The 25,085-nt window shown below is 31.0% G+C and overlaps 3 protein-coding genes across 5 annotated transcripts in view; 2 read left to right on the top strand and 1 right to left on the bottom strand.

Annotated features, from left to right (window-relative positions):
* Positions 1–6,012: 6,012 nt before the first annotated feature.
* Positions 6,013–7,108, top strand: LOC110109372 (bZIP transcription factor 53-like). Its single transcript, XM_020840408.2, has 2 exons — positions 6,013–6,261; positions 6,363–7,108. Exon 2 carries the CDS (start codon positions 6,562–6,564, stop codon positions 6,952–6,954), a length of 393 nt encoding a protein of 130 aa, XP_020696067.1. The 5' UTR covers positions 6,013–6,261; positions 6,363–6,561; the 3' UTR covers positions 6,955–7,108.
* A 1,777-nt stretch (positions 7,109–8,885) lies between these two features.
* Positions 8,886–25,085, bottom strand: part of LOC110109375 (probable protein phosphatase 2C 42) — a 37,791-nt gene continuing 21,591 nt past the window's right edge. Inside the window, exons 4-5 of one of the 3 annotated variants that reach the window (XM_020840414.2) lie at positions 13,841–14,070; positions 8,886–9,115 (exon numbers count right to left, since the gene is read on the bottom strand). In XM_020840414.2, coding sequence (XP_020696073.2) covers positions 13,858–14,070 — 213 coding nt within the window. In that variant the 3' untranslated portion in view covers positions 8,886–9,115; positions 13,841–13,857. Of the gene's footprint in view, positions 9,116–12,813; positions 13,159–13,534; positions 14,071–25,085 lie in introns of those variants that run through there. The other 2 variants (XM_020840413.2, XM_020840412.2) reach the window with 2 other exon arrangements.
* On the top strand, positions 9,908–10,894 carry LOC110109377. Its single transcript, XM_020840415.1, has one exon. The coding sequence runs from the start codon at positions 9,908–9,910 to the stop codon at positions 10,892–10,894; it is 987 nt and encodes a 328-aa protein (XP_020696074.1).

Genomic DNA, 25,085 nt, shown 5'->3' with positions numbered 1-25,085 from the left:
TGTGTTAATGAAACCAAAATCTAGAATTTTGCCCTTAGGAGCACTAATGTTGGGTAGGTGGCGTTGAGACATTGAACTCTTGGATTTGTTCTTTTTAAAAGGATCTTGGTCTCTCTCTCTCCATCTCTCTCTCTCTCTCTCTCTCTCTCTCTCTCTCTCTCTCCTTTTCTCTACAAACTTAAGCATGATTGTTCCATTGATTATGCTTATTTTATAGAAAGAAAAGCATGATGCCTCTCATGTCAAACAATCTTGTTGGTCACTACTCACTGATTTTGTCTTGCAAAGCCCCTTAGCTTCAAACTATTGCATCTAAATAAGAATTTGTTCTTATTAAGGACCACTCAATAAAGAATTCACTCTATATAACTCCAATTAAGAAAATTATTATTACTTCTAGAAAATTTATCGTGATAGAGATTTTAATGTCTTAACTTTATAGAAGATTCAACATGTATAGATAAAAATTTTAAGAGAAAATAGATTTTTTTTATACTGAAAATCAAAATGGGGGAAAACCTACATGACCCAATTGTTATAATTCACCATATAATTATTAATAAAAAAAATTCGCTCTTCTCCATAATTAAAGAAGATGGGATTACAGAATTAAGAATAATTGTTTGATTCTCATTGTAGGGATTACAAAATCTGAATATCCACAAACAAATAGTTGAAGTCTAAAAATGAAGTTGGATATTAATATTCATGCAACAATATTCGGATGACAGAGGTCAAACGACAGTGGTGCCAATTACAAATGGTGATAATCGAAGATGATCACCAAAAATTTTAATAGAATTATTTAGCTTTCTTAGCTCTCAAACCTACTCCATAATGAAAATAAAGTTCTATTTAAAGTTTTCTTAAGAGAGGTACTTTGATAAATTTGGCCATAATTCAAAATATTTTATCAATTATTCTATATATATCTCTTTGATTATAGGTTATTTATTCAGTATTTGAGTATCTTAGTGATCATAGAATTTAGTGATCTTGGACTCATTTGATTCATCTCATTATGCCGTTCATTTTGGCTATAATTAAGTGGGATTTAGAGACTGTTTGGTCCTTCAATTAATATTATGAAGCTTCTAAATATACTTCATGAACTTGACTTAGTTTCATTTAAACTCGATCGGTTCATTGGTGGTGTCGATGAGTGAGTTAATCTCATCAAAGACATTCAATTTAATTTTGAAAATTTTCATCTCAAATATTATTATGAGATTTATACTACTCAAATATAACCTCTATTTGTGTGCTTATTGCTATGGTTCATATTTATAAACTTAGGTCCATCTATTGAACATACACAAAATCTCTTTAGCTAAATGGTTATCTAGAAGAAGAACTGCACATGAAACAACAATAAAGGTTTACAGTGGTAGGAAAAGTAAATAAATTGACTTTGCAGGCTGAGAAATTTTTTTATTCCTTAAAACAAAATGGTTTTAGGCTACGGTTGGGATGGCTTAATTTCTTATTTCTTCTTAAAGAAAATTTTTAGTAAAAAATTTAAATTTTTTATTAAAAAATTATTTTAAAAAATAGTAAAAAAACCGACCTAAATATAGTCTTAATCTAAGATAATTTTATCATATTTTAGTTAATTTCTTATTGCTTTTTAAAATGGCATTTTTAAAGTTGCTTGCAGTACTAAGAAAGCCGTGTTAAATAAAATCGTAGTTGTAATTTGAAAAATAAAGCAGTCATAAAATTGTCGCAAAACCGCTCTCAATTTGACACCGAAAGGATTTTAAGAAAATTTGCTAATTTTGATACTATACTTATAATATATATTATTGTAGCCTATAATCTATTATTATAGTTTAATTTTTATTGGTTTTCCTCATATTGTTTAAGATTATAACATTGCAAATTTGATCATTGATTCTAATAAAATTAATCAACCTCCATTTGAGTTATTCCAATATTTAAGAAAGAGAAGACAAAGGGAATTCATCTTCTTCGTTCTTCCTATTTTATTATTTTCTATTAAGCTTTCTCTCTTTGTTTTTTTTCTTATTCTAAGCAATAAAACCAACAAATAAGAGTATTATATATTGGCCACGTAAAATTCAATTATTATAATAAAATATAGTTTTATTATTTAAAATTATTTTTAGATTATATAAGCTGTAATTCATATATGTCTATCTTGATCTTGACCTCTTAAGAGTAACACATTTATATATTTGTAATTTCTCTAAATTGAATATTTTAATATTTTTTGGTAAATATTTTAATTTTAAATTATGAAATAATTAATAGTTGATAAAAAGATTTATTCATCCAATTAGACAAGTATGCCTCAGTTTGGCATAGTTTTCTTACTGCTTTTGTAGATTTTTAATAAAAAAACTTTTTAAAAATAGTGAAAAGTAGTGCTCAAAAGCTATCTCAAACAAAGGCTAGCTTTCTTACTGACTTATTTTTCAATTGTTTTCATAATTTTTATTTAATTACTATTTTTTGCTGCTTTCGAAATTTTTCTATGCTAGAAAGTTGCTTTTTATAGAAGCTTTCAACAAAGGTTTTGTTTTGAGCGGCTTTCTTACTGCTGGAAGCCCTCACAAACAAAGCCAAAGTTACTTACCTACTTCAGCTTTACAATCACCTTTATAAAAAGTTGCAGCCATGCCAAATAAATTCTCAATAAAATTAGCTCGACTAAGGCTTTGTTTGGGATGGTTTTCTTTTTGCTTCTTAAATCAGCATTTTAGTACAAATATTTTTATTTGCTTACTAAAAAATTGCTTTAAAAAATAGTAAAAAATTTATCCCAAATAAATCCTAAGTAGGAGCACTAAGCATAGGCCCTAATGACCTCATCTTGAATCCCTTCACGAACTCATTTGATTCATTGAAATTAAAAATCAAAATTTGAAAGAATAATAAAATTTATTAAACTTATTATTTAACTTAATATAATTATAAATAAAAATTAATTTTAAAATGTTCAAACTTTTATAAAATTCTCTAAAAATAATGATTTTTATAAAAAATATATAGTATATTTTTTACAGCAACCAAATGAATAATATGGCTTGACGTTCCATACTATCTTAATTTCTTTCAAATCTTTTTTTATTTAAAAATTACCACTTTTTTGTCTTTATATTAATCTTTTCCAACACTTAAATCTATTTCATCATTTCATCAAACCAAAGGTATATCACCAAAAATTTGCCAGTAAGACAATGATAGAGTTTAGGTAAGATATTTCAACTGAAATTTAATTATGCTAAATTTTATAATTATTAAATTTATTTAAAATGAGTATGATACATATTTAATTAATCAAAATATACATTATAGCATTTCAAAATAAATTTTTGTGTTTGGTAAAAAATTTGCAATGATAAAGCATTTTTATGATATTTTTAGTCATTCTCCGTTTAAGAAGATTTCAGAGACCAAAAAATCGATCATAATCTTGATGTTGATGTCAGAAATTTTAGCTAGTGATGATATATATCAACATTATAAGCAACAATAAGCAATGAATTAAGTGTCAGTCAGTGTTAGTGCTGATAGGGGCAGAGCCAGCTTCTTTTTTAAGGATGGACAAACTTATAATAGAAATAAACTAATATTTTAAAAATAAATTGAATAATATACAATTTAACGTAAATCTTGCTTTTTCATTATGATCGATGAATTGAGTAATGATTACAGAATGTAGTTGTCCCTTGAAGGCAGAAGTCCCAGCTTCGACTCATAAAAATCATCGTGTAGGTGCTATAAGCCAGACAATTGATAATGGTTGGGAGACTAAAGCTAGAAAATGGTGTCTAGTAGGCTTCATTCAAACCATGATGGTTTGATAATGGTTATTAGGAGACCATAGTCGGACGACGATGGGTTGGAGTTTATAGTTGAGTGATGAAGAATGGACAATGAATAAATTGATCATGGAAACCGAGCAAAAGAGATTAGGTAATGACGATCATCATATATTAGTCAAATAATGATAATCAAGTGACAACAGTCAGGATACTATGGCTGGGCGACTGTTGTTGGATGATGGTAGTCATATGATGATGGTTGGGCGAATAAAGTCGAGCACATTAATTGCTGGTTATAGTAAGCGCCTATCGTTATGCAAAACTCTCTTTAACTTTAAGCCTAAGATTAATTCCAAGTTCAATATCTCTTTTTAAATAGTGAAAGAAACTCTATTGATAATTGCTTTAAGTGATATTTTAATTAGTTTAGTCAAAATCTAAAAGCATCTATCAAACAGTCTATGTTGATCCCTTTAATCATAGACTATTTTTTCATATTTAAGCACGTTATTGATCTCATTATTGAGTGATCTTAGGTTCATTGGATTCCTCTCATCAAAATATTCATTTAGTTTTCAATTACACTTCAGGTTCTTTACTTTGGCTCATTTGAACTCAAATCAGATCATTTTTAATATCGATAGATTTATCTCATCGAGATGTTCAATTTATCTACAAATTCGCTAAAATAAAACAGCGAACTATCCTAAAATTAATTTTAAAAATTTTCAATTTAAAAGCTATATCTTTATTGGTATTTACTTGGACAAATTTTTGAAAATGTATCACATCTAATACATATCAAATTTATCTTGATCTGATTTATTTTAACATTTTTTAACAGATTAATTACTATAAAAGAAGTCACGAGGGAAGTAGGTTTGACAAAATCACACTGTAGACAAATGTCCAAATATATGAAGATGAACTAAAGTTGACCACCGTCGCTTAGCCTTTTGGATAACGACATTGACAAAGTCAATATGGGTGATAATTATCCAAATCACAAATATATTAATAATTTTAGATAGATTTATTTAATTTATGGATATATTTTATGAATGGCCTAAATGTCCCAAAAAAAAGATGAACTAAAGTTGACCAGTGGCGCTTAGCCTTTTGGATAACGACATTGACAAAGTCAATATGGGTGATAATTATCCAAATCACAAATATATTAATAATTTTAGATAGATTTATTTAATTTATGGATATATTTTATTGAATTTGAGCCATCTCTACAAAGTTCACATGATCGACATGAATATCGATGCAATATTTGAATTCAAATTTGATGAATTAAATCCAGAACAAATCAAACTCCTTTGTTACGAGAAAAATAATCGACACTAAAAGTGATCCAATTCAACTCCAAATGAGCTTTAATCAAGCACATGAAACATATCTGAAAAAACTTCTTAATATTCTTCGATGGACCACACTGCCTCCAATTATAACATGCTTATAATAAAAAAGAGCTACCCGATGAGACGAATCTAATGAGTTAAAAAATCATTGGATTCTGACACCATCGAGAATTGAATCATTGATAAATGATCTATGATTAAAATGATCAATATGGAGAAGTAAAAAAACTCCATTATACTTTCCAACAATTACTGCTAATAATAATCATCAACAAGCATCGCAAACATCAAACAACTATTGTCATTAGACTATTAACATATAACAATGTTGTCAAATCTCCTAAAATATGATTTAATTTAATTTAAAAAATAGTAATATTCTACTATAAATGTTATTAAATAATAATAAAATATTTAATAAAAATTATTTATATTAAATAAATATTAGATTCAAATAGCTATTGAATGGCCAAATCAAAAAGATCTTTGAATAGTTCCGAACGCATTCAAAAAATAAAATTAGATAATAGTTCAATAATAATAATAATAAATTCAATTATAATTAAAAGTGTGTCATATAACCTATCAAATTATATCCACAAAATTTGTTGAATCCAATGGAAAAAAAATAAAAGCTAATTTTTAGTAATTTTAAAATGATTTTTTTCTCAAAATACCAATTTATATATAATTATGTTTATTTTAAATATATTAAATATCCTTAAAAAATTAGATATAATTTAGAAAAAATCACATTTTTGTCTTTAAATTGTCATTAGAATTTTAATTCCAAATGAATACTTTAATTATAAAAAATGAAAATTTTTAGTTTATTTATCCCGCAAAGCATATCTGTAATCTCTCTCCGCTATAAATGCCGCTGTCGTTTATCTCCTGATGGCCCCTCTGTTTCTGTCTCTTCCGGCTTCCCCATATCTGGATCTAAGGATCCGCTTTGTTTCCAGCGAAGTTTTTATTTTGTGTTTCTGGTACGAAATTATCGGAATTCTTATCCCGTAGAACATCTTTCTCCAAGTTTCGATTTTTCCGGCGAGTAATTTGTTTCTCCGACGACTTTTACATGCCAAGAGCTCTTCTTTGTGGTATCTCTAAACCTAGCTTTTATATATATGATCAAAGCCTAGTTCTTTCCATCTCCATACCGTTCGTTCTGTAAATCTGACCGATCTTTTTGATGATTTAGGTTAGAACACCCACCATCTCAGGCCTTTATGAACTCCGGCTCCTTTTTTCAGAGGATTCGCCTTCTTCAGTCCTTCTCTGTTGTTTTCCTCTACTACTTCTATGTTATCTCATGAATTAGCTCACCTTTGCTCCAAATAACTGATTCTCAAGTCATCCCGATCTCTATTTTTGCTCAAGATTTTCTTGTTTTGAGAGAGATGACGACTGAGGAAATTGATGAGAGGAAGCGGAAGAGGATGTTGTCCAACAGGGAATCTGCGAGGAGATCTCGGATGAAAAAGCAGCAGCATTTGGATGATATGATGAGCCAAATCTCTCAGTTCAAGGAAGAAAACGATGGGATTTTGAACCAGGTGAATCTGATCAGTACGAAGTGTTCTACGCTTGATGCTGAGAATTCAGCGATGAGGAGCCGAGTGATGGAACTGACTGAAAGGCTGAAGTTTCTGAACACCACTCTGAAGCAGGTGGAGGAGAAAAGTGGGATGGCAATGGACATCCCTGAGATTCCAGATACAATACTGAAGCCATGGCCTTTTACTTGTTCAGTTCAGCCATTGTTAAGGTCTGCCTATATGTTTCAGTGCTGATTTTTTAGCTATTATGGTAGTGAAATGGAATAGCTGTAATCTATTTTGGTTTCTGTGTTTAATGAATTTGAATTCTCTGCTGTTAACAACTGCAATCAATGGCTGCTATTGGAATCAAGGTTTTGTAGAATGATGGTCTCCTTCATTTTGTGTACATTTGAGAGAGATATGTCTTCAGCAGAATTCTGGTGTAAGTTGTTTGCAATGTTTATCGTTAGAAGCATTAGATTTGGTTTTTGAAAATTTTGATATAAATATATTTTGCAATGTTTATCATTAGAAGCATTAGATTTGGATATCTTGGATCTATTGTTCAGAGTGATGGTGAAATTGATGGGGATATTATCAGCAGAATTCAAGTTGGATGATTGAAGTGGATGAATGCATCGGACTTATTGTGCGATAGAAAAGTCTCCCTCAAACTTAAGGGAAAATTCTATAAAATGGTGGTGAGACCTGTAATGCTTTATGGTGCCGAATGTTGGCCATTAAAAGAGAAGCATAATATTAAGTTAAGTGTTGCAGAGATGAGGATGCTTAGGTGGATGAGTGGCTTGACCGTTAGAGATAGGATACGAAATGAGCATATACGTGAAAAGGTTGGAGTAGCTCCAGTGGAAAATAAGATTAGAGAGAGTCGCCTTAGATGGTTTGGTCACATTAAACGGAGGCCTTCCGATGACCCGGTTAGGAAAGTTGAGGTATTAGATTTGACTTATGTTAAGAAAGGTAGGGATAGACCTAAAAAGACTTGGTTAGAAAATATTAGAAATGATCTTTCTTTATTAGATTTAGATGAGAATTTAACTTTTAACCGGATACAATAGCGAAAAAGGATTCATGTAGCCGACCCCATGTAGTGGGACAAAGGTTTAATGTTGTTGTTGTTGTTGTTGTTGTTGTTGATATAAATATATTTTGTGTTTGCCAATTATGTTATGAGGTTGAAGAAAGGTGAAGAATCTAGGTTTTCTCCTATGAGAAATTATTCCTAGTGGAGTCTGGATGGGAAGAGCATACAAAAAATTGGTACACATTATGTACACGTATGTTCAAATGATTCTTCCTATCCGAACTCCGCATAGAATAATTTCTCTTCTCCTATAGCCAAAGTGAGCAACTCCTTTTTGCATGGACCAAATACTTCTCCAAATCTCATTTATCTTTCTTGGAAGGCTCTTTTGGTAAGAAATTATTACGTGCGAAGTTCTGATACCTCTTGAATTTTGTGAGGGTGCATAATAAATATATAATAAATATACAATTTTTTATAAAATTGTGTATTTATTATGTACCTCATAAATCTAGCTTTTTGGCAACCAACTTTTATCTTCTCTGATCAATTTTATGTCCTAGGGGTGTTCTTTTGCAATTTTCATTGTGTCCGGTAAAAATACCGAGTGTACCGAACGTCTGTACCGAGCACTTTAGTGACGTGGCATTTTGTTATTGGTTTCCGAATGCATTCGATAACCTGACGGAATCATTACTCTTATGGGGCCATTCTGAGTGTTATTCTCTTTTTATAAATATGTCAAATCAAATATCTGTCTATTTTAATGAAGATATTGTATGCAAAACGAAGATATTTATAAAATTTTTTAGGAAACTTATCTTCATTTCAGCAAATAAGTAGATCAGACAGAGTGCTTGGTTGCTACAGTGCAAACTTTTTCTCTCACTTTTTATTTTCTCCATCATGGATGAATGCTTTGGCATGTATACCGAAGGACCTTCTCAATTAAGATTTTGTTTTATCATTTTCTAAAGTAAATTTTTAATTAAAAAATTTATAATTCAATAAATTTGTATACTAAAAAATATTTTAAAAAATAGGAAAAAATCTATCTCTAACATAGCCTAAATATCAATAGAAGATTTTCAATAATGAGGATATTATATGCCGTAGTAAGATAATTGCATTGCAAAAGTTGAAGGAAAATTTTCTCCATTTCACCTTCTAATATGATTAATAGCTGTAATGTAAATCCTGATGTGTAAGTCTTGTTGCATCGATGGTGACTATGATCATATATGTGGCCTTACAAGCTTCAATCTTCTTCAAGAATTTAAGAGACCGTTAGATCTCGCGAACAATAGTGAATTTGTTGACCTTTAAAGCTCCTAAACCTCCATAATCCTTTAGAACTCCGACAAGCAACTGCCATCCATGTATGTAAAAGAAAATTTTCATGTTAGTAGAGTTTAAAGTTTTGTTTGGAATAGCTTTCTTCTTACTTTTTAAATTATCTTTTTAATACAAAAATTTTTTTGTACTTAAAAAATTGTTTTAAAAATAATCTAAAAGCTATCCCAAATTAATAATAATAATAACATAAACAAAAATATTTTGCAAATTAAATTTCAAAAAGTATTTTGCTAAACTTTTTTCATGTTAAAAAAAAATATTTCAAATTTTTAATAGATATGCAATTTTATGGATTTTCTATGTAAAAACTAAAAACAATAAAATTTTGTGTTTTAAAAAACAAAATAAAATATTTTATTCTTTAAATTCTTTTTAATATTTTTAGGGGGATTTACATACATATATTTATATATCTAACATATGCATCTATAGAATGCCGAAGAAGAAAAAATATTTATATATCTGATATCTAAAATTTTAATATTACATACATATCACTTCTACTTCACTTTCATATCAAATATGAATGGTAAGAATGAAATATATGAGTGGTGTGAATGAAATATGGATGTCATATTTAATATTAAAATAATATAAGATGATATGTATGTAATATTAAAATTTTAAGTGTTAAATATGTAAATAAAATAGTATAAAATGATATGAATGTAAATGGCCTTTTTTAAATTCTACTTTTTAATCTTTTTTATTTAATTAATTTTAAATAATGCTCTCTCGCTCTTTCTCTTTTTCCCTCTCTCCGTTGATCGGTAGGAGGAACCATAAACCCAGTTCAAAAGAAAGATGTCGTTTCTAGTTCTGGGCCAAGAGTCGCCGGAATCCTTCTTGGTGGTCATCAACGACATCAATCTAGAAGCCACGGTGACGAATCGCAGCAACGTCGCCGCCGCTTGGATCAACGGAACAAAGCATATCGACGGTCGCCGTCTCATCGTCGGCATCAGCACCACTGACACGTACGGCACTATCCCTCCCCCAATCTCTCCCACTCCCCAAAATCCTTCGCCGTCCTCCTACAACAATTTTCTCCGCCGCCACCCTAACTTCTTTGACAACCTGGCCGATCCCCCAACCTCTTTTCCGGCTAAAACAAAGGGCGGATCCTTAAAACCCCCAGCTATCTCCAAGAAATCTGAAACTCAACCCGCCGCCACTCTCTCTGAATCAATGGCTTCTGTCGGTTCCTCTCCACCCGCATCGGCTCCTGATTCTTCGATTTTCTTGCCGTCTGAAATTAAACAGATCAATAACCCATCCTTCCCTTCATCATCAACCCCCAGAACTCTCTTCAATCCAAAGGCTCCCATCGATCCATCTTCAGGCAATATCGCAACCATCCAGCTCTGCTGCGGGAACAGATGCCTCGTATTCTCCCTCCTCTACAACGACGGAGGAATTCCCGACGCTCTCGTCAATTTCCTCTTCGATCGAGATCAAGTTACGCTCGTCGGAGCAGGGGTTCGGCGAGCGGGCGATTGGCTCGGCCGGCCAGATCCGATGCTTGTGTACGTGGATCCATGGGAACTCGGCGAGGCGAGAGCGTGGCGAGGGTTGCGTCGGCTGACAACTCTAGATCAGCTCGCCAGAAAATTGCTGGGGAGGGAGAAGGCGATTAGGCTTCAGCAGGTTCGGTATTGGGATCGGTGGCCGCTGTCGGAGAATCAGATGGCGGTTGCTTGCTTGGACGCTTATTTGCTGTCTCAGATCGGCAAGAAGCTGGTGGAGATTACTCGGGAGGCTTTCCCATGTTACTTTATGAGTACATTCTAGACAGGGGGTTTCTTTTTCAGAAATTTACAAACATACCATTTTATACTATCATATTTATATATTTAACATCTAAAACTTTAATATTATATATACACCATTTTATATTATTTTAATATCAAATATATCACTCCTATTTCCTTTCTACCACTCAAATATTTCATTTTTTTTTTGGGACATTTAGGCCATTTAAGGCAAACTCACACACACAACACATATACATGGACTCGAACCTTGGACCTCTTAGTTGGAAGCCTAAGCTCTCAACCAATAGGTCAAGGGGAGTTGTGTATAAATATTTCATTTCTATCATTCATATTTGATATTAAAATAAACTATTAGTGGTATGTATGTAATATTAAAATTTTAGGTATTAAATATGTAAATAGAGTAGTATAAGATGATATGTATGTAAATCTCTCTCTCTTTTTTTCTCTCGGCTTATACACACTCTGTTTATAAAGAGATTATTTTTTAAGACCGGATTTAGAGTTGCATTGGAACTATGAGTATATATAATGTATATATATTATTTACTTTTATTTTTAACATAGTATACATATACTATGTACATTCATATATTAGGAAGCAATTTTGTGTTTCGACTCCGCACATATTAATTTCTACTCTATAAGAAAAAATTCACATGTTTTTGCGTGATGGGAGTCCGGAGAAAAATTTATGTTCAGACGACTTTTCATCCGAACTATGCACGTAATAATTTCTCGAATTCTTGGAATTTCTTGACGAATTTTAAGAACTAGGGTTTAGGGTTCAAGGACTTCTACTGCGAATAAAAAAAGGTCAATGTGAATTTTTAGATTTTTAAATTTGAATTGGAGGCATAATTGCATAATTAGAATTTGGGTGTTAGATATTTGATGAACTCAATGAAGAAGTCATAAATTTCATACTTGTATATGTAATATATGTATAAATTTATCTTAATTAATCTATATGTCCAAAAATAATAATACTTATCTGTAACAAATTTTTATAATATATCCCCTTAGTTGTTCATTTCTCTTAAGCCAAGCCTCTTGATTTTTTCTCTTTTTTGGACTTTCTATATAAAAAATTTGTGTCAGCTACATATTTTTATTATTGTTGAATCTTTATAAAAGTTAGGATGTAAATATTCATTCTTTCAAATGTTTGAATAATTCAAAGGCAAAGAAATAGAATGTCTAACATTTTAAAATCTAAATTAAAGAAAAAAACTCCATTACAAATAATATGATCGCTAATATTTAAAACTTCAAACTATTAAAAAAATTGTCTTAAAATGAAATCCTCTTTAATAAAATCGTATTATTAAAATTTAAATAAATATTACATTCAATTTTAAAAACAGATTATAAAATTTTAAAAATCATTTCATTTTTATTCAAATTAATAAGACCAAATAATAATTATTTAAATTATTATTCAAAAATTAGACTAACCTAGTCTAGCACCAAACTTAGCTCAACTCTAAGGGGTTGTTAGGTTTGAACTAAAAAGGGCATAAATATTCTAAATGTTCGGGTTTGAAAAATATTGATGTTCAGATTAAAATAAATCAAATGCAATATAAAATTTTAATTCAACATCTAATTTATTTTTTATGTATTTAAAGTTCCTCAAATTTTGCCTATTTTTAATGACATCACCGATCATCAGCCACCGCGTGCCAATACCACCATCAATGACTGTCACCACCACCACCATTAGCTACCAATAATCGCCACCATCACTACCACCTATCGCCACTACCGACTATCACCGATTATATATTTTATATTACATTTATTTTATCTCAAATAAAAACAAATCTCTCATTTATTTTACATTCATCTAAATAATAAAATATTTTAAAAGCAATGCACCCTTTTTTCAGCAAACCAAACAACCCGAAAATCAAAAAACTGACTACAAAACAATTTTGAGATAAAATCAAATTAACTCGTATGGAACATTTAATAGAATTATAAGAGATATTATGAGAAGTAATACCTCCAACTAAAACACCACCCTTCCTTTTTACAAAATTCCAAAATCCTTTTACTGATCAAAGGTTCTGCCATTTTCTTCTCTTTCTTTTTTTTTTTTAACATTTAGGCCAATTAAGGCCGACTCTCACACATCATACACACAAGATTCGAACCAACAAACCAAAGTGAGCTGTGTTCTGCCATATTCCATAACTTCAAAGGCAGTTCCACTTATTATCCCTCCCTCCAATCACTCTCTTGATCGTTCTTCCGCATTTAGTATAATGTACAACTCTGATTTTTCAAAATATGAATATAATTATCATCTAGTCTGATACGATTATTATGAATAGATATATATAAGTATTTCTTATGCATAAATTAAATTTGAATATGAATTTGTTTGACCCATAGTATTGTTGTTTACATAGCGAAAATAAAATCAGAATCAAAGCACAATCAACACAAAGAACATAACAATTTACGGGGTCTTCACTATTTAGAAATATTTCCAAATCAACAATTATCAGAAAGAACATAAGCTTACAGTTTTCTTGCAACTTTCTAAAGCAACTTTTTAACGTGAAAAATTCTAATTCAAAAAATTTTTGTATTAAAAATTTGACTTAGAAAACAGTAAAAAAAACCGTCCCAAACAAAGCCACTCAAATATGATAAGAATAATAATAAATAGACTCATGATCAGCCACTCAAAATTTAACTAATGAATCAATCGTCTGCTACCTCTATTTTTAATAAAATCTCCCAAAGTAAAGAAAACCTAGGAATTGTTCAAGTCCCAAATGAATACACTCTAAGAAAAGCATGAAAATAGCAAAAATCTGGAGTGCAGCAGCCTTACTGATTACTAAACCAAATAGATGAAACGTGCAAGAAATCACCCTAAAATCTGATAAAAACAGGCGTTGCAATAAGCTGTGGATATGGGATCAGCGGAAAGAAAATGACTTGTTACCTTGCATATGAGGAGAACTAGTGTTCCAGGGCACTCCTGACTGATAGCGTGGACATTTGAGCGAAACCTTTGGCCAGAAGATCATGGTTCAGGAATATTATGATGACAGTAATATCATCATGGAAGTGCCTTCGAACCTTCTTATCGATTCTTTTCAGATCAGCATAGCGCATCTCTCTTTTCCTAGCAGCTTCCTGGAGAGCTGCTTTGATCAGCTTTTTGGCACTTCCCTGCAGCAGCACAACGAGTAATTTTTAGTGATATTAAAATGTAAGACGATGTAAGAGGGATGGAAAACTATCCATCAAGCTATACTTCCCCATCATCTCTGTTTTGTAGGGGTTATTATTTGTTCATTTCACTACTTCAGTTCAACGATGCATAGAGACTCTCAGACACCCAGTAAACATATTATTACTTCACAATCCTCCTTACAAATGAGTGATTTTATTCAGTAGGGCTTGTGTCATATAAAAATTCCCCTCATACTTACGGTAAAATTTTATAAGATAGTGGTGAGACCTGCAATGCTTTATTATGTAGAAAGTTGGCCGTTAAAAGAGAAGCATAATATTAGTTTAAGTGTTGTAGAAATGAGGATACTCGGGCAGATCAGTGGCTTTACTCTTAGAGATAGGATCCAAAACGAGCATATACGTGAAAAAGGTTGGCGTAGCTCCAGTGAAAGATAAGATTAAAGAGAGTTATCATAGATAGTTTGGTTATATAAAACGGAGGCCTTCCGATGACCCGGTTCGGAAAGTAGATGTATTACATTTGGCTTAATGTTAAGAAAGGTAGAAGCAGACCTAAAAAGGCTTCATTAGAAAATATTAGAAATGACCTTTCTTTATTAGATTTAAATGAGAATTTGACCCTTAACACGACAGAAAGGAAAATAAAGGTTTTATGTAGCCAACACCACATTGTGGGATAAATGCTTGATGTTATTGTTGTTGTAGTAAAGACAAGATGTAAATTGCAAGTTTACAATGTCTGAACACCATATGACATTTTTTTTCGGTTTATCATACGTTTAGATTCCATTTCCTTTCCTACAATTCTTTTTTGTTTTCAGAAATATGAATGGAAAAATGCGTTTGATAATCATTTCCATGATTCTTTGTTGTTTTGATTCCATTTCCTTTCCTACAATTCTTTTTTGTTTTCAGAAATATGAATGAAAATGGTTGAACAAGCTAGTAGCAACCATTTCCATGATGCTTTGTTGTTTTGTTCCTCATCTAACAATAATAAAAAAAAAACCTACATATAAAGGAAGATTAAAATTTCTACTTCCTGTAAATCAATGATATTACTTCAATTACTCTAAATCCTATAAATCAATCATATTACTTCAATAGAGAGAAAAGAATAAATATATTTTCATGAGAACTAAACATAATAATGAAAATACTCTCATTATACTATGTTTATAGTCCAAAAAATTTTCTTATTAATACAAAAAATTTAAATGCAGTAATCAATCAAAAAAATAAATAAATGAGATAGATAACTCAAATAGTGTGTATCATGCATAATATGCCTGACGTGTTATAGCAAATACATCGTGCACATAGCATTTTAGTTTACTTTTTTTCTGCTAATCATGCAAATAGCATAAGAGATGCAGTATGCTACGATATGGGGTCTATAGCACACCTATATGCTCCGAGCAATGAGGTGATTAATCGAAGGTCATAAAATTTTTAAAATCACAACCTAATAAAAACTTATAAGTATTTTTTACATGAAAAGCGTCATATTAAGAAATCATTTAAATTGGGCAGAATTCATCTGTGTGAATGTCTTTCACGAAAAAAGGCATATAACTAAAAGCTATAGATTAAAGCTTCATTTGAAACAATTTTCTTAATATTTTCTAAAACAACTTTTTAGTACAAAAATTTTTTGAATTAGAAATTTTCATACTAAAAAGCTGCTTTAAAAAGCAGTAAAAAAGTTGTCCCAAATGAAGCCTAAAACTATTCATATTAACTTCTCGATCAATGATATGAGAGATTCCCCAAAATCTAATTCAATCCAATTGAGACTAAATTGATCAAGCTCATTAGAGCATGAAACTATCCAAGTTAAAGGAATTATATATGTTCTAGAAATTTCTAGAACCTTCCAAAATATACAAGTAAGATTCTACGTTTAAAATAGCAACAAAATCAAAGATATAAAAGCCTTAGCTAGCCATATAAAGGAAGACAAAAATTTCCACTTCCTGTAAATAAATCATATTACTTCAATTATTCTACTTTCTATAAATCAATCATATTACTTCAAGTAGAGGGAGAAGAATAAATATATTTGCATGAGAATTAAACATAACAATGAAACTACTTTCATTATAATATGTTTAAAGTCTAAAAAGTTACTTATTCATACAAAAAATTTAAATACAGTAACCAATTAAAAAATTAAAATTTGAAATAAGAAACTCAAATAGTGTATCATGCATAATATGTGTGATGTGTTATAGCAAATAAATAGAAATATAGCATTTTAGTTTATTTTGTTTCTCCTAATCAAGCAAATAGCACAAGAGATGCAGCATGCTACGATATGGGTCAAAGCAAGCATGATGTGGCCTATAGCACTGTAATAACCGGTTTAAATCTAGTTGGTTCAATTGAACCGGCCAGCCCTAACTAATAACCTGCACGAACAAGGAGCGGAACCGAGAGCAGCACGCGAAGCCGACTGGGCTGAACTCAAGCACGAGAGCTCCTGGACGGGTCAGTTCGTGATTATGAGAGAAGGAATGCATACGGGAATGAAATAGAACGACTCCTCATGCGAAAGAACTTCGGTTCGCTCACTCCTAAAGAAGCAAATTGCGTGAGAAATCTTCAGTCGAGAGAAACGGCTGAGAGGAAGTAGGAGGAAAAAAGCAAGTTTTCCAATTTTTTTTTTTTTTGTCACATTTTCTTCTGTGAACAAATCCTAAGAAGAGGTAAACTATTTTAAAGGAAGAAAGAAGAAGGAATTCAGAAATAAAGTAATGGAAAATTTTGATGAAAGACAAATTAACGGATTATCATTTATGACGACAAAAGTAAGTAAATTAAATTGTTCTTTTGCCTTTACAGTTATTATTTTACAATTCTCTAATTGATGAAATAATAGGTAATTGTCAAGCAGAAAGAGAGGAAATTTAGTGATGAATCTAAATTTCTACGGAGACAATTTCAAAGAGGAAGGAAGGAATCATTGGCTAAGGTAATAATTTTCATTATCAGAGAACTAAATTGTGAATTATATTCAAGATATGGAAAGTTGAAAGTTTTTTCGAGATTTTGTAATATTAGCAGATGCATTTAGCATTACTCTTAAGGATGTTAGTCAAATTAAATTGATCGTGACTTTGAATTTGTAGATTGTTCAACGATAATTAATGAAAATTTATGTTTTATTGGAACAATGAGATTCTCATAACTGATCTGAGATGGGTATTGGGATTCTATAGCAAAACTCGAGGTTGGGGAGAATTAAAGCTCGAAAATAATTAAAGTGGGTAATTTTTGTTATTTTTATAGATATTATATGATTCTATTTTTATTTTATACAGTTTCCTGACTATTCATTCAATTAAAAATGACTGAAGGTTGTTATATATTTTATGGTACATGATTAAAGTTATCCATTAAAGTAACAAAGCAATATTAGTATAAAAATGTGTTATGTGAAATGTATGTGGATTTAAATACATTGAAAGAACAATAAAGCACAATTTGAAAAAAGTACATAAAGACAACCATATGATTGAAATGGAACAAATGCAAACAATAAAAGGAAAGGGTATATCCATGCAAATTATAAGAGTTCACTCCCGTATAGTTGGCTGGGTAAGAAACGAATCAGTACACGTTAAATAAAAATAAAAAAAAGAAATAGTAATGGCTTTACCCTTATTGGTGTATTTAGATGGTGCTCCTGTACTAATGAAAATGGAAATGGAAAAATGAAATAGAATAAGAAGCAATTTATTTGAAAGATGAATTATAAAATCTACAGTATATGAAAGAAGATGCATATGTTAACTGTATGTTTTATTTTATATGTCAAACTATTTTATATGAAATAGTGATTACCCACTGAGTTTACTTTGTAAATTCACTCTATTAAACTAATTTTTCAGGTAAGTCTCTTGATAAGTATAAATAGCTAAAAGAGAGGATTTTGTGTACAAAAGTGGCTCGAATGATAACAGGTATATTCTAACTTGTACTCATGAACAAATGAATAATTTGTTAGCAGCTCTCCAGAGTATGTGGATTGTTAATTATTGCTATTATGTGTAATTATATTGACCGTCCGACTATTAGTTCCCACCTCATTAGTTCGAGTATTCGAACTGGGTCATGATAAGCACACCTATATGCTCCAAGCAATGAGATGATAATGGAAGGTCACCAATTTTTTTTTAAATCACAACCTAACAAAAACTTTAGTGTTACATGAAAAGCATCATATTAAGGAATCATTTAAATTGGTCAGAATTCATCTGTGTGAATGTCTTTCACAAAAAAGGCATATAACTAAAAGCATATGATTAATGCTTCGTTTGGGACAACTTTCTTAATACTTTTTAAAACAGATTTCTAGTACAAAAAAAATTTGAATTAAAAAGTTTCATACTAAAAAGTTGCTTTAGAAAGTAGTAAGAAAGTTGTCAAACGCAGCCTAAAACTACTAATATTAACTTCTCGATCAATGATATGAGAAATCCTACAAAATCTAATTCAATCCAATTGAGACTAAATTGGTCAAGCTAATTAGAGCTTGAAATTATCCAAGTTAAAGGGATTATCTATGTTCTAGAAATTTCTAAAATCATACGTTTAGATTCGATTTCCTTTCCTACAATTCTTTTTAGTTTTCAGAAATATGAATGGAAAAATGTGTTTGATAATCATGTTTTAATTTTTTAGCTTAAGAAAACAAAGCGAGTTATTTCTTGAAATTTCAAAAAAAAGGTAAATTTCATTATTTTTTTAATTATACATAAATCAGGATGATTAAGCTAACTGATCATTTAATTGAAATGATAATTTATTAAGGTTTTATTATTATTCAATAAAAAATTAGTCATAAAAATTTAATTGAAATGTCAATTAAATTAAGGCTTCATTTAGGACAGTTTTTTATCGGTTTTTAAAACAACTTTTTAGTACAAAAGTTTTGTAAATTAGAATTTTTTATATTATAATCTGTTTTAGAAAGCAATAAAAAAATTGCCCCAAACGAAACCTAAATCACTATTAATTATTGATTATCAACTGTATCTCAGTATAACATTATGAAGTTCCTCAAAATAGTTTGTGACTGTTTCACCATCATTTTGAAACACCTTGGAACATCGAACAGTGAATAACTAGAGGGAACTTGAACAAGCTAGTAGAAACCATTTCCATGATGCTTGGCAGTTATGTTCCTCGTCTAAAAATAATAAAGATAATTTTCACCTATCATACAAGATGAACATTTGACGATAAAAACCTACATATAAAGGAAGATTAAAATTTCTACTTCCTATAAATCAATCATATTACTTCAATTACTCTACATCCTATAAATCAATCATATTACTTCAATAAAGAGAAAATAAATATATTTTCATGAGACTTAAACATAATAATGAAACTACTCTCATTATACTATGTTTATAGTCCAAAAAATTTTCTTATTCATACAAATAATTTAAATGTAGTAATCAATCAAAAAAATAAATAAATGAGATAGATAACTCAAATACTGTGTATCATGCATAATATGCCTGACGTGTTATAGCAAATACATCGTGCACATAGCATTTAAGTTTACTTTTTTTCTGCTAATCATGCAAATAGCATAAGAGATGCAGTATGCTACGATATGGGTGAAAGCAAACATGCTATGGTCTATAGCACACCTATATCCTCCGAGCAATGAGGTGATTAATCGAAGGTCACCAAATTTTTAAAATCAAAACCAAATAAAGTGTTACATGAAAGCATCATATTAAGAAATCATTTAAATTGGGCAGAATTCATCTATGTGAATGTCTTTCACGAAAAAAGGCATATAACTAAAAGCAATAGATTAAAGCTTCATTTGAAAAAAATTTCATAATACTTTCTAGAACAACTATTTAGTACAAAAATTTTTTGAATTAGAAATTTTCATACTAAAAAGTTGTTTTAGAAAGCAGTAAAAAAGTTGTTCCAGACGAAACCTAAAACTATTCATATTAACTTCTCGATCAATGATATGAGAGATTCCCCAAAATCTAATTCAAACCAATTGAGACTAAATTGATCAAGCTCATTAGAGCATGAATGATGGGGACATCAGATCATGGAAGCCAGGAAGGTTTATCAGAGGTGTGGCCGCCGATCTACGGCCACGATCGAGTCTTTATATTTTTTTATTTTTCCTATGTATTTTCTTAATTATGTTGTCGCATTTTATTTGCTTTCTTTAGTTTTCCGTTGTACCCTCTTATGAAGGGATGTCGTATGTAAGCCCAAGGGGCATTAGTGTCATTTGTCCTTGAGACCTTGTATGAGGCTTTATATAGCCCTCATTTTCTTTTGAGGTTAATGAATGATTATTTGAGAATTATGTTTTCTTGTTGGAGTTCTTGAGAGAGCTTGAGAGATCGAAGAGAGATCCCTTGGAGAGGGAGATTGGCGCATCACCCACCAACCTTGGAGACTGCCGGGTTCGTGGTTTTCCTATCCTCATCTTCTCTAAACCCTATCTTTCCCTCCCCCACCTAGCTGTTGACCAAGGACCCCCACCCCTTGCCTACCAAGGCAGATCCTTCCCTTCCAAACATAGAGCAGCTGCTGTGAGTTTTTCATCTTCTGTCAACCCATTTTTTGCAAAATATTGCTCCACCTTATAATCCACTAGTGAGTATATTCTCTCTCAAAAATGGACATCTTCAACTTTCTCATCCTAAGATCGTCACCACCCCACTAGCTTCTTCCTCCTCCGATGTAGCGCGTGTTGTGATCCCTCCAAGTTTTCCTCTCCCCAAATTAGCTCTCTGATCTTTATCATTCCAATTTCTTCGCCAGCCATACCCTTAACATGCTCCCCTCCATGGAATTAGCTCCAAAGGTGCATCTCCTCTTCTTCTCCCAAAATCTATACTTCGTAATCCTCCCGTATCGTCCCTATATTAGGTTTTCCCTTACTAATCCGAGCAACGATGCCCATGCCTTTGATGATGATGTTTTGGCTTGAAACTCTAATAACATCATTTTCATCATCTCTTCCAGATTCAAAAATCTGCCCTCAATTGCTAAAATTGAACCTACTGTACTTCAACTTGAAACATTTTGCAAGCCATCCAAAGTGAAGAGAAGAAGAAGAACTTCGACGTCAACCCGAGGATCGATCACTCCGTGGAAGATTACATCGAGCGCATTCTGGATACTTTGGTGTAAGCCAATGCAGAACAATTAGAGATTGTTGAGTGGAGAATCGTTGCGATCCTTGACGAAGGTTCTCTACCCCTCCTACTCTATTATTTCTTTAGCCTAACTTTTCTTGTGAATTTGTTGCAGTCACGACGGACGACTCTACCTGCTTCTGCTAAGTTTAGTAAATGTAGGGATTTGAGTGTGCTTCTTTGCTTATTAATTCTCATTGTTAGACTAGGGGTTTTTATTGAAACTACTACTCTGGCATACGATGTTTTCTAATTTATTTTGAAAGTTTCAAATCTCTATAGCAAAACTCGAGGTTGGGAAGAATTAAAGCTCGAAAATAATTAAAGTGGGTAATTTTTGTTATTTTTATAGATATTACATGATTTTATTTTTATTTTATATAGTTTCTTGACTATTTATTCAATTACAAATGATTGAAGGTTATTATATATTTTATGGTACATGATTAAAGTTATCCATTAAAGTAACAAAGTAATATTAGTATAAAAATGTGTTATGTGAAATGTATATGTGGATTTAAATACATTGAAAGAAGAATAAAGCACAATTTGAAAATGTATACATATATTTTATTCAAAAGTACATAAAGACAACCATATGACTGAAATGGAACAAATGCAAACAATGAAAGGAAAGGGTATATCCATGCAAATTCTAAGAGTTCACCCCCGTATAGTTGGCTGGGGAAGAAACGTATCAGTGCACGTTAAATAAAAATAAAAAAAGAAATAGTAATGGTTGTACTCTTATAGGTGTATTTAGATGGTGCTCCTGTACTAATGGAAATGGAATAAATGTTAAACGGAAATGGAAAAATGAAACAGAATAAGAAGCAATTTATTTGAAAGATGAATTATAAAATCTACAGTATATGAAAGAAGATGCATATGTTAACTATATGTTTTATTTTATATGACAAACTATTGTATATGAAATAGTGATTACCCACTGAATTTACTTTGTAAATTCACTCTATTAAACTATTTTTTCAGGTAAGTCTCTTGATAAGTAGAAATTGCTAAAAGAGAGGATTTTGTGTACATAAGTGGCTCGAATGCTAACAGGTATAATCTGACTTGTACTCATGAGCAAAGGAATAATTTGTTAATGGCTCTTCAAAGTTTGTGGATTGTTAATTATTACTATTATGTGTAATTATATTAACCGTCCGACTATCAGTTCCCATCTCATTAGTTTGAGTATTCGAACTGGGTCATGATAAGCACACCTATATGCTCCAAGCAATGAGATGATAAATGGAAGGTCACCAATTTTTTTTAAATCACAACCTAATAAAAACTTATAAGTGTTACATGAAAAGCATCATAATAAGGAATCATTTAAATTGGGCAGAATTCATCTGTGAATGTCTTTCACAAAAAAGGCATATAACTAAAAGCAAAAAATTAATGCTTCGTTTGGAACAGCTTTCTTAATACTTTTTAAAGCAGCTTTCTAGTACAAAAAATTTTTGAATTAAAAAGTTGCTTTAGAAAGTAGTAAGAAAGCTATCCCAACAAAGCCTAAAACTACTAATATTAACTTCTCGATCAATGATATGAGAGATTCTACAAAATCTAATTCAATCCAATTGAGACTAAATTGGTCAAGCTAATTTGAGCTTGAAATTATCCAAGTTAAAGGAATTATCTATGTTCTAGAAATTTCTAAAACCTTAAAAAATATGCAAGTAAGATTCTACATTTAAAATAGCATCAAAATCAAGATAGAAAAGCCTTAGCTAGCAATATACTTGCTTTAGGATTTATGTGGATTATTAAGATTATTTTATTAGCATTTCAATTATTTTTCTTATTTAGGTGCATTAAATATAAGAATTAGAATAAATTTGTTATTAAATTGCATGAGCATTTTATCGCATCATATATTTAAATAAGAAATCATTTGATATTACATTTCTCAAGCTTTGATGAAACCATAATATTCATTCTTATTTAGTCAATTCTCTCACTTCCACCCACGCCTGATTAGGATTTAATGATTTATCTTGCATGGAAAATATCTCATCTTGCTTTTCTGTCAATCATCTCCATAGTTCTTTCATTATTCTTGTTTAGTTCAAAACAATGAAACCCTACTTGAATACTTCAAGAAATCTTGATCCAAGCATTCATGTAAGTCTCTTTCATTATGAAACCTTAGCCATCAAGGAAACACTAAACATAGTTTAATTCTTGGTTTCTCGAGTGAACTTCATGTCTTCCAAGAAATATTAGAGTTCTCAATAAAGCCTTTATTATCTACCTAGACCGCGAGATATTTGCATTGCAATTGCATATTTTTATGCAAGAGTACAGAATTTCCCATCGTTGTTTGGGATAGTAAGTATTGCATTATAAACCCTGTGGGGCCTGAATCCCATGAAACTTGAGTATCAACTCAAGCCAACATTGAGGAGAAGTTTGAAGAGGTTATACCCAAATTTTAAAATTTAATTGGTCAACTTCAAGATCACCATTAAAGCCCTTGCTACTAAATTCACACTAAAAGCACAATAACTACTAATTTCAATGGAACATGTAGTAGTCCTAGAACTCAAAGAGAGATTCAATATACATCTCCCAATGTTCTACATGTTATGTTTTTCATAAAAGAGTGAATTGATCATACAAGCGTGCGAAGGATGAATGTGCCCAAGGGACCATATGTGATTCTAGTTGGATAATTTTTTGAAAGTTAAAGGAGACAAGGGATGCTCATGAAGATGCCATCATGAACAAAAAGAGATTAGTAATTATCATTCTAGCTTAGGTCTTCACTGCGGGTGCATGATGCCTTTAAGTGAGTATTTTAGCAGACAGCTCATAAGGCGATATCAAGAGGCACATATTTGCAACTACTCAGGAAGGTCGGCATCTTGCAACATCATACCAACCAAACTATTGCGATGGCCACAACAGTAACCACCCCTCCAAATCACGTCTAGTTCAATATTGGGTGATCATAATTTGATGATCAACTGCATTTTGCAGATCCATCATTATCAAAATGCATCCAAACCAACCCCAATATCCAAAAAAACATAACATGGGCTTAACACATTGGATGGACAAATTACATCTCCTAGAAGACTCAAAATATCAATTATATTGATTATATAATTAGAGAAAATATCATTACAGAAGTGTTCACCCTAATTTCTTTTCGACATTATGTGCAATAGATTCAATTTTGCAGAAACAAATGACATAAAGGGGGTAGACATAATCCAGGAAGCTCTTCAAACTCCCAATTCAATACAATTATGATTGAATTTGTCATAAGACAATTAGGTTTAAAATTATCAAATTTAAAAGGAGAATATTTATGTTCTAAATAAAGATAAGGCTCGATCATTGTAAAATGCATCAAAATCAAGACCAAAGAGCCTTGATCTGCCACACAATTGTTTTGTGTTTATTTAAATTATTCAGGATAATTCTAGATTATTTTATTAGCATTTAAATTATTGTTGTTAGATACATTGAATACAAGAAATAAATTAAATTTGTTAATCATTTGAAGTAGGATTTGTGATGCATCCTACATTTCTAAATAGGATTTCATTAGGTTTTATTTTTAAGCTTCAAAGCATAATAGTACTCAATTTTCATTGGTCAATCACTTATTTATCTTTCCTACCTATTTTCAGTTATCACAACAAGAGCCAAAAACTCAATCACTATCTTATTTGTGACTTGGACACTCTCTCTCTCTCTCTCGTCCCCTCTCCCTCTCCCTACAAGAGGAAATATAGAATTATGATTAGGGCTTAGGGATTCATCTTGCAT

Source organism: Dendrobium catenatum, unplaced genomic scaffold (assembly GCF_001605985.2).
Source record: "Dendrobium catenatum unplaced genomic scaffold, ASM160598v2 fragScaff_scaffold_428, whole genome shotgun sequence".
In the NCBI taxonomy this organism is placed as follows: domain Eukaryota; kingdom Viridiplantae; phylum Streptophyta; class Magnoliopsida; order Asparagales; family Orchidaceae; genus Dendrobium; species Dendrobium catenatum.
The sequence above is the reverse complement of the archived record's forward strand: the minus strand, read 5'-3'. Positions and strand labels throughout refer to the sequence as shown.

Bases quoted from the DNA above. Each gene is read 5' to 3' on its own strand.
- LOC110109372 (XM_020840408.2), top strand. From the start codon at position 6,562: ATGACGACTGAGGAAATTGATGAGAGGAAGCGGAAGAGGATGTTGTCC.
- LOC110109377 (XM_020840415.1), top strand. From the start codon at position 9,908: ATGTCGTTTCTAGTTCTGGGCCAAGAGTCGCCGGAATCCTTCTTGGTG.